At 34.5% G+C, this 10,813-nt stretch overlaps 2 protein-coding genes across 4 annotated transcripts in view; one reads left to right on the top strand and one right to left on the bottom strand.

The window, feature by feature from the left end:
- Positions 1-404: 404 nt before the first annotated feature.
- On the bottom strand, positions 405-1,022 carry LOC130628719 (ras-like protein rasU). Its single transcript, XM_057441703.1, has one exon. The coding sequence runs from the start codon at positions 1,020-1,022 to the stop codon at positions 405-407; it is 618 nt and encodes a 205-aa protein (XP_057297686.1).
- Positions 1,023-3,220: 2,198 nt separating this feature from the next.
- LOC130628826 (mitogen-activated protein kinase kinase kinase 19-like) overlaps positions 3,221-10,813 on the top strand; it is a 26,137-nt gene continuing 18,544 nt past the window's right edge. For 2 of the 3 annotated variants that reach the window (XM_057441846.1, XM_057441845.1), the window contains exons 1-4: positions 3,221-9,673; positions 10,145-10,209; positions 10,322-10,408; positions 10,571-10,663. In XM_057441846.1, coding sequence (XP_057297829.1) covers positions 8,006-9,673; positions 10,145-10,209; positions 10,322-10,408; positions 10,571-10,663 — 1,913 coding nt within the window. In that variant the 5' untranslated portion in view covers positions 3,221-8,005. The remainder of the gene's footprint in view (positions 9,674-10,144; positions 10,210-10,321; positions 10,409-10,570; positions 10,664-10,813) is intronic. The other variant, XM_057441844.1, reaches the window with a different exon arrangement.

The following is a 10,813-nucleotide window of genomic DNA, read 5'->3' as shown; positions in this document are numbered from 1 at the left end:
GAATGTACTTATCTTATCAGTATTTATTATGGTTCCTCGTGTGACATGCAACAAATCAAATATCAAGAAATATGGATTCTTTTCATATATTTATTTTTTATTCTTTAAGTTTCGTATTGTCATACATTTTTTTCTATTTGACAGTTTTATTTTCCAGTTACTTTCTCGTCCTTTTTTGTTTGCGGTTGCGCAACTAATGTACCCAACGAAATTTACCATCTGCGTGCCCAGCAAAACGTAACGATCGAACGTACTTGCAGAAGGTGCCCAACTAGCGTACATTAAAACATATTCAATCGAACATAGCAGTTTGTTTATCTTTCTCTCATCTCCAATATGATATATAAAGGAGTGAGTACGAAAAATTTGAAATCGCAGCGCACTTTGAATTTATTTATTTTTATTTATTTAGATCGGCTGTCCTTCCTGGCAACACATTGATCAAGTAAACATTGAAATGCATTGTGGATCTTTTCATTATTCTGTCCAATGATCTCAAAGTGGTTTTGTTTCAGTTTTAAAGTATCGCCTTTGCTTTTATGAAATCGTCTGTCTTCATCTTCAGATGACGTTCCGATGACGATAATCGGCATGTTGCCATTGGTGAAATGTTGAATGTCGGACAACAGATTCACAAGTTTCATATAACTGGCTTTGTTTTCTTTTGAGTAAACCAACGCGAACCCATCGCATGTTGTTATTCGTTTTTTATAGTGCGCAATGTTTGATTCGATGTCGTTTAAATTAACGTCAAATATTTCTAAATCATATTGTCGTAAAATTCCATCGACGGTGACGAAAACACTCGTGCCAAATACTTGTTCTAAATGTTCCAGTTCTTCCGACTGACTTCCAACATATTTTCGGCATATCTCCGACTTCCCGACCCCCGCAACTCCTGTGCACAAAAACCTTATTTCACCGTGGTTGCACACACCCAGACTACTTACTCTACGTCCAACATCAGTTTCATAAGGTATGCTAACCCGTTTCTTCTTTCTTCGAAGGAATGAGAACGGCATGTTGGTTGATTATTTTTTGTGAAGTTTACTCACTGGCTTGAGCTCTATTAAAATAACTTCTTTAAATCTATTGTCGTTGCTCTGATTAACAAAACTTATGAAAAGAGCGATTCTTTTGTGCTTTTATGATTATCGGCAATTTGCTAAATAATTTTTGCATTGAGTTTCATCTCTAATATATCCCACTGCGTTTCTCGAACTTGATTGGCAACTATACCTTAGGGAAATGTACGCCATCGCCAGCAGGTTTAACATCAGTAAAGATCGTTTATTAATTACATCAAACTAGACACATATTTTACAGACTTCACTACAGCTTCATATACACGTGACTGTAAAAAATCATAAAATAATGGAAGCTTTTCAAAACAAATCTCTCTTTGTAGCTGTCTGATATTGAAATCAATTACGAGAACAATAAATAAGTAAATAAAAAATTAAAATTAGAAAAAATTTTCCTCTGTTATTCAGTTTCCATCTAACAATCTTCAGTTTTTATTGTTTACTTAACTTCTCCACCTGTTCTGTTTCTACGTCATACATTGAACAACTATTGTCATAGCAAAACCGATGCTAAACAAACTACACCCTAACCACGTCAGTACGTAGCTCCATTTCCATTCGTATATTGATTGTTTCATGTAATGTGTAACAAAGCCATAGCTGTTAACGTACAAAAAACTAAAAAAAAAATTTTGATTGAGGACTGGAAGGAGTTATACTTCAAAACAAGTTGATGATTGGAGATGAATTTACTTCAACACGAGACATGACACCATCTCCACCTGATATCAAAAGAGAGAGAGAGAAAGAGTCATGGGCACGTAGTTTCTATTCATACTCACTAAAAAGTAAATTGTTTGTGCAATTTTGTTTTCGTTTTGTAAAATCAGCAGAATATTAGATTTTGAAAATAGTATTTGACATTTCACAGCAACCTTGTCCCCATGCCTATTTGCTTCATAAGGTTCTGCGTTTTTTGATAATAATTTGCTGATGGCGAACTCAATTTAGCACAGAAATGTCAACTTGAACGGTATTTCAATATAGTGGATGCTACTATAAAAATAACAATTCTGTAGACTAGCACTCACGTGTCAATATTTGCATCACTATGATAGTTTTTGAGAATTTTTTTTTTCATATACAATCCCACAATCCTTAGCAAAGTTGTCAAGAATATGAAACTCATGCAGCTAGTGCGAACAATGCCCGAATAACATCAAGTTGGTCGCCTAAACAAAAATTTATTAACGCAGAGGTTAGATTTACATCCAAAGATAGGACAGTGACAAATATAAATGTCAGGTAGGAAGAGGTAAACTTTTCACTGTACGATGGTTTTAACTTTTCGCATACTTGTTGAATACACCGTTCCCATAATCCAAAGTGAAAATTGTCCAGATCTTCCCAGTACCTTGTCATATAACCGGCAACAATACAGCCGGAGCCGAGTAATATTAAAGTCCAGGTTACACAAGAACAAGTTTTGTCATTTAGCATATTTTACACACTAAAAAGAAAATAAGCATCTAGAGATTTTGCGAAACAAGAACGGGAACTATCGATGTCGTCAACTTTTTATGAAAGCTAGTCATATAAAAGATTAAGATGGTTTTTCCTTGAGTCTGACGGAGAACGACAACTTTTTTAAAAGCGACGAAAAAAAAATATTTCCGTCCTTGTTTTGTAAGGTCGATATTATTAATGACTGTTAGCGCGATACACGTGTACTTGTTTGTACACGTATGTAGCCGTTTGTACACTGTTTGATCACTTCGTTGAAATTGGTTTTCGTTTACACATACCAAATAAAGAGCAAATATCCAAACTCGGTGAACAGTTAATTGTCGACATGTAAATTATCAGTCAAACCGCTCTGCTTAATAAAAATAGGCATAAAAGGTTAGTACTTTTGTAAAAAAATTCAAGCAGTAAGAAATTTTGGATTGTAATTATGCAGATAATAGTTTGGTTGTTCAAACCGTGTTCAGGTTCACCTTGTGAGACATGCAATGCATGAACTCATGCCATGTGACAAAATTTATCGCCGATGTACATTGAAACTTACAGTATAACTAAAATTAACTTGTAAAATTATTTGATAGTTCAAAACAATTGTTTATAATGACGTCATAAATAAGATGTATTATTTTTCGAACAGTAACAATTTATTTTTTATCTTCAATATTCACATATCGCACATCCACGTTTGTGTGGTTTGCATGTGATCTAACACCTGTTTCAGGCTACACTCGCAGTTTTTATGTGTCGAAAAGACGGAGACGAAAAACAGACTGCAAATTATTATTTACAAAGCAGTCAAAAAGAAACATTTTTCTAAGTGAGACGATTTTATTCGCTGTCTATTTATTTTGCCTTTAAGTTAGGGAGTATGCCTCCGATCAACGTTGCCATGACAACGGAAATTTATCTCTTTGCCTTAAGTCGTTGCTATGTAACGAAGTTGTGTAGTACAGGGAAATTTGCCACTGGTATTTTATCTACTTATGTGCAAAGTTTGATTGTTGTTTCCAAAACAGGAGGGTCAAGATCCTAAAACAAAGAAAAAACTTTTTCAAACAAATCTAAGGACGTTTATTGTCATTTCAACCATGCTTGTTTGTCCTGACAGAATGAATTCTTTGGATAAAAAGGCAACCCAATATAATAACTTAAAAAAATATAATATCACAGAGAATAAGATAAGCACACTCATACTAAAACGTTTACTCTACAAAATGAATTTGTTGCGAAAAATAACAAATTCCTTTTAAAAGTTATAAGGATTTAAACATGATAAAAAGTTCCTTATTTATTTTTGTGTTTTCAATGTTTCCGTCGACTATGGTAATACAACCGGTAGATGTTCCTTTTTTACCTTGTGTTAGTGGCATTCAAATGTCTATGTTTTATTTAAACCACTCTTTGTACTTAGGTTTTTTTCCTTTTTTATGTGAGAGATGACGGTCGTAATCTCTCATATCAAGAAGGCAAAAAACCCTGAGCACAAGGGTTAATTTATACGTTATCAAAAAAATGAAATTTGTTTCAAAGCAACAACATTTTAACTTTTTTCGAACACCTGCCATGCGTGTCCTGGGTCCCGGGTCTCACCCTCTAGTGTCCTTGGATCCAGGTCCCACTTTTCCCGTATGCTGTAATTCCTTCCAAGGGAACATAATAAACAAATATGGCCGCGGCTCGGGTGCTAGCACGACATATGAGACTACCAATCCAGCCAGTCAACTTTCGAATCCTAAGCGTTTTATTTTAGCTATTTGATTATGCAGATACCTTACTTAAGTCATGACTTGAAGCTTTTCACCCCACCCAAGCTAGGCCAAAGAATTTTAAAAAATTGTTTTTTGTTTATAATAATGACCACACTTAGTAGGTTTGGTTATATACTTCTTATGTTCCTTGCCGATGTCATCGTTGTTGGAATAATTTTTTTACTAACATTTTGGGTTTGCTCTGAGAAATTTTCATCAAGTTTTCGTATAAGAAGAACTGAATATTGATATCCCAAAAGAAAAGGCTTTATTAACTTGGTAAAGTATAAAGTACTAGGATCATGTTTTTAAAAGAATTTAAATGACCCCATTTAATTTCTCCTCTTGCAAAGATATGGTATGTAATTTCTTTAAAATTATTAATGGTTATGAAAATAATCGTTGAAATATAAACAAGATTTTTGTCATTGTCTATTGGATAGAGCATAAACATTCTTCTCATTGATATTATGCTTAATACATGGTTTACCATCTGTTAAGTTACTTATATACTTCAGTTACCTGAGATATATTAGGGTTTGTCATCTGTGCTTCTTCACTAACTCAACTCAATGCTTGACCGTTTCTACAATGTTGTTTGAGTTCTGCTCTCTGTGTAGTAGTATTTGTGTGAGGCAGATAAAAAATGTGTGTATATACGAAAATCTTATACACAAAGGTTCACAAGGTAACTCATGAGCATTGGTTTGTTTGAAGTTTTTGGGTTTTCTATTGATTCTTCTAAAATTCTGTTTATAATTCAGTTGCAACGCACAAGCAAATTGATTGAGGTGTGCTGTTGTATTGATAGCACATGCAAAATACTAAATTTTATAAGAAGTTCACCAATGTTGCACACTTAATAAGCACGCATAAATACTTCATATTTGATTTTTACTACACACATGCCAAGATCTTCCTGGAAAAGCCTTGTTACTAACTATTGAATGGGGTGGGTCAAAGGTTAGCATCTTTACAACCATATCATCAAACCCAAAATTCGAAGTATATATATATATATAAACAATTTTCTCAAAATCGCAACAGTTCATTCTGCAAACATTTGAGGGATGAGATGGATAATTGGAACCATCATTCTTGGCTTAACGTCCGTTTTCCATGCTAGCATGGGCTGGACGGGGTACATTAATGACCCTCTTCCAATCTGATCTAGACTTTGTTAGATCTAAACTCAACTTCCTCTGTATCAAGTCTGTCCTTATAACCTCCTGCCAAGTCTTTCTCGGTATACCTCTGTGCTTTGCCTCAGGAACTCTGAAGTCTCTACACTTTCTTAACCAATTATCCCCCTCCATTCTTTCCAAGTGCCCCAGCTAATTAAATCTTCGTATCTGGATAACATCTTTAATTCTACGGGTACTTAGCCTGCTTCTTAGCTCATCTGAACTCTTTCTGTCTCTCAGACTGGTGTTACACATCCACTTAACCATTCTCATATCATTCCTTTCTAAATGGTCAAGATCTTCCTGCTTCACTGTCCATATCTCACTACCGTACAACATAACACTTCTTACGCAGGCCTCATACAACCTACCTTTTAACTCAATTGACAAGACTCTGCTAGTCTTGCATACAAACAGGATGTCAGCTCTTGACGTTCCACCAATACTACTGCACTTTGTATGTACCCAATGCTTGCAAGTCTGACAGAAAATTGAGTTACTACCAACCCTTTCCTGCACACTCCACAAGGCCACTTTCCAGCTACAAGGTCACACTTGGCTTTAATGCTACTAATCATGACTTTAGGCTTTCCTGTGTTCACCCTTAGCCCTTTCTCTTCTGGTCCTTTCTTCCACTTCTCAAACTTTTCAACTAATTCTTCCATCGACTCAAATCATCTGCATACAATAACACCCATGGACAACCTGATCTGAACTCCATCGACAGCGCTTTTAAGACTAGAACAAACAACAAAGGACTAAGAACAGAGCCCTGATGTACACCAACATTTACACTAAATTCATCACTAAGTGAATCGTTAGTCCTGACACGACTTCTAGCATTGCTGTACATAGACTGTACCATTGTAACTAGCCACTCATTCACACCTAATTTTCTCATAGGTCACCTAATAACTTTACGTGGCACTCTATCAAAAGCTTTCTCTAAATCTACAAAGGCAAAATAGATTATTTCTCTTTCCTAAATACTTTCCTGAAGCTGTCTGAGTAAAAATATTGCATCTGTAGTGCCACACCCTGGAACAAAACCAAATTGCATCTTATCTATATCTATATAATTCTTTCTCTAAATAACTTATTAATCACTCTTTCAATAACTTTCATTACTTGATCAACCAACTTCAAACCTCTATAGTTACCTCTTTCTAATGCATCACCCTTGCCCTTGAAACAATTCACTATTACACTCGACTGCCACTCACTCGGAACAGCACCATCCTTTATAATCGGATTAGCAAGACTTGTAATAAGGTCCAATATATCCAGATGCTTTTACCATCTCTGCAACAATACCTGATACTCCTGCAGCTTTCAATTTCCTAATAGCTTTCACTACCCATTCTGTCTTGATCTGCATGGCTGGCCCTTCCACAACATCATCATCAGACAAATTATCCTCATCCTAATCAAACTCAGTGTTAGGCAACCTCTGATAATAATTCTTTCAAGCTACCCTTTTCTCCTCCTCTGTGCTAGCAAAAACACCTTCATCATTACATATACACTTCTCGCCTACAACATCTTGATTAGTCTTTTTCATTCGTCCACACACAGGTATCATCAGAAGCTTCTAGAAGGCAATTTTTCAAAGTAGTCCAAGTACTTTCAGCATTGTCACTATCACACTGACCATTGTGGGCTAACTGCTGAACTTTTGCACTATAAATTGTCTTGCTACAATCTCTTCCTTCAGCTTCCAGACTTTACGACGGGGCCTATACTTTCCCTTGGCTATATGATGACGAAAAAAAAGATAGAATTATTCTTATAAAAAAAGTGTACTGTCAGGCAGTAAAAAAGGCGATACAGAAAAACCAATTGAAAATTGTTGTTAGGGGGCGTGTGCTTCTGGTGGGTCTAGTCGATACAGGATAGTAAATACGAATGGAAAGGAAAACTATTTCAGAAGCATTAAGTGTTTTTTGAATGTGTTAGCAATGATTCAAAGAGGAAAAGGGACACAAATGTTGTCGTATGAAATCCCATAAATTCTACGTAATCGAGATTATCAATTTTCATAAATTCCAATTTACGTTACCCACTGGGAGGAATTGCTTAGATCCAAAGACACTGAAATTAAATTATCTTAGCTGTAATTGCCAATAGAAGAATTTGCCAATAAAAGAAGTTTGATATTTACAATGGACTTTGCACCAAGCACAAGATTGGTTAATCATTTGTGCACTCCTAATTTTGACATTACGTTTCAGAGAACGTTTCTGGGAACTTGACCAAATAGTTTTCTGCATGTTTGTGTAGTTTTTGCTTGATTTTTATGTCAAGAGAAAAGCAAACACATTTATTTATAGCCATTAAACATTGTGTATATTTATAGTATGGTAAACAGTGTCTGTATTTAGCCTCTAAAGCTTACATCTATTTTATAGATACAAGTTTTCTTTCCCAAATTTGTCCTTCTGTTTTAGTCAATCTATATTGGTTTTTATGTAATTTACAGATAACCTTACATTTGTTCATTGTAGACACCAAACACTGAGAAAAAATGACAAAAAACATAAATGTTGTTACAACCACTAAAGGATCAGCATTCTTTGTTGATCTTGATTCAGTTATCCAAGAAGAAATTACAAAAGAAAAGAAAATCAGTATTGAAAGACAAAGCAGCGGAACAGTGCTTTTTATTCCATTATTTGATGACAAGCCAAAAACGAAAAAGAAAACTTCAGGTATCAGTGAAGAACCTGACATACTCAATAGAACTTTCACAAAAGAAGATTTCTCAAAAGTAAAAACCCCACTTAATGTTAGCTTAAAAGAAAAAGAAAAAAATTCAGATGTAAATTTTTTAAATAGAATCAATCATCACCTAAAGCATGACAAGAAAAAAAATAATAATTCTGACAATAAACTTTTAACTGCTGTCTTACCTTCCACTCAGTTATCAATAAAAGAAACTGATATCCCATGTCACCTGCATCCTTCTTGTAATGATAATAAAACGTTAAGCATTGAATCTGAACAGTTAAACTATTTTCAAGATACAAAAGATTCACATCTTTTCAGTAAGAACAATACTTTACCAAAATTACCAAAGTGGGCAACAGATTGCACATCACTTGATTCAACCATTATTGGTCCATATGAAAATCCTGAATGTCATGTTAAGATTGAGGAGATGTTTTCCAACAACGAAAAACGAAAATCGAGTTATTCTTCCTCTGTGTTGCCACCAATATCGAGAGTATCAAGCGCGAAAGCGATGAAATCATCTTCTGGTATAAATATGAAAAAAGCTGGATCTGTGAAAACAAAAAATACCTGCAAGAAAAAATTGAAAGAAAATCAATTGAACAACAAATCCACCAAATGTAAGAAGAAACCTAAAACCAAGACATGTAAACAGAAGATCAGTGTATCAACCGAACATCCTGAACAAAGTGTTAATCACAAATTTCAGCAGATTGAAGAATTGAAAGTTGATGCCAGTGAGAACGCTATTGCAGTAAAATCTAACAACTTTCTCATGCAAGATGTTGTTTGTTTAGGAGAAACTAATAACAGTGATTTCATTGATCGATTTGAAAAAAATGAAAAACCAGAAAATAAATTAAACATTGAAAATGTAGTGAATGTACTTGCAAGAGGTGAAACTGATGCCCCAAATATGTTGATAGAGAGTATGGAGAAAACACTTTCCATAGAATGTGTTGTGGAAGAACTACCTAGTCACTCGCCGAATAAGAAATTGTTTCAATATAATAACTTTTTATCTCGAATATCTGAAGAAAAGAGTCAAAACGGCTCCATGTCATTTTCATCTAAAATGCATCGAAGTATCAAAAAAGAGGAAGTTACATCAATGTCAAACAATTCAACTTTTCAAGAGATGTCCAAACTGATGTTTGCACCTGGTATTGTAAATAACGAGTCTACATTTCGATCAGACTCCCCATGTGATTCTAATTATTCTGTGTCAACAATAACCGACAGACCATATGTACGAAGTGTTTTGGGTAATATTTCAAGCAGAAGCTTGTACAGTAGTTCATCTTCATATACAGATAACAATGAAAACGAGGTTATTGAGTGGCAGAAAGGGAAAATGATTGATCGAGGAGCTTTCGGTGTTGTATATCAGGGGTTAACAGATAATGCACAACTTATTGCTGTAAAAGAAGTCGAAATCGGAAACTCTAAAAATATGGCAAGAGTATGTGCTTGTTTCTATATCGTTTCACCTCAAAGGCTTGTATATCTTTTGCTTTACCTCAACGGCTTGTATATCTTTCGTTTTACCTCAACAGCTTGTATATCTTTTGCTTTACCACAACAGCTTGTATATCTTTTGCTTTACCACAACAGCTTGTATATCTTTTGCTTTACCACAACAGCTTGTATATCTTTTGCTTTACCTCAACAGCTTGTATATCTTTCGTTTCACCTCAAAGGCTTGTATATCTTTTGCTTTACCTCAACGGCTTGTATATCTTTCGTTTTACCTCAACAGCTTGTATATCTTTTGTTTTACCTCAACAGCTTGTATATCTTTTCCTTTACCTCAACCGCTTGTATATCTTTCGTTTTACCTCAACAGCTTGTATATCTTTTGCTTTATCTCAACAGCTTGTTACTTCAACTGTCAGCATGTAAAAACTAGCATATGAATCTAATTTTTTTTCAGAATTATAAAAAGCTTCAGGACGAAATCAACATATTAAAAGGATTACGTCATCGCAATATTATTAGGTATATATAATAATATTGAAATGTTTTGCACAATTAACTGCTACGAAATCAACAAATTTCTAAATTCCAAATATTTTTGGCTAAAATCCAAGCTAATCATTTCTTTCTTCAGATTCATCGGAACAGCTCTTGAAGACAATGTTATATATATTTTTATGGAGTATATAGCTGGGGGTTCATTGTCTAATTTGATATCAAGGTTTGAACTTTCATTTATATTTTTTTTTTTTTATTAATTTTTCCCAACCAAAGTTATGCAATGGATTTAGCCAACAATCTTATTTCTATTAGATCTAGTTCTCTTCACATGCAACTCTCCTCCTCTCTTGACTCTTCTTTTTCTGCGCCCTTTTCTCTTTAGTTTTGGATCATTGAAAGAGGTGGTGTTTCAGAAATTCACTTATCAAATTCTGTCAGGAGTTCACTATCTTCATATAAAAGGAGTGATACATAGGTAAAAGTGTAAACAGTGTCTTATCTTATGTATTGGGTTTAGTGTAAAGTAAAGTGTACAGTTTAATCAGTGCTTTCTGTTCCTCAGTGACTGTATTGAAAATAGCTCCTTATCTTTTGTTTTGGGTAAGATGTATACAGTGTAAACAAT

The sequence above is a fragment of the Hydractinia symbiolongicarpus genome, chromosome 15 (genome assembly GCF_029227915.1).
Source record: "Hydractinia symbiolongicarpus strain clone_291-10 chromosome 15, HSymV2.1, whole genome shotgun sequence".
NCBI classification, from domain to species: domain Eukaryota; kingdom Metazoa; phylum Cnidaria; class Hydrozoa; order Anthoathecata; family Hydractiniidae; genus Hydractinia; species Hydractinia symbiolongicarpus.
This window is presented reverse-complemented; position numbering and strand designations above follow the sequence as displayed.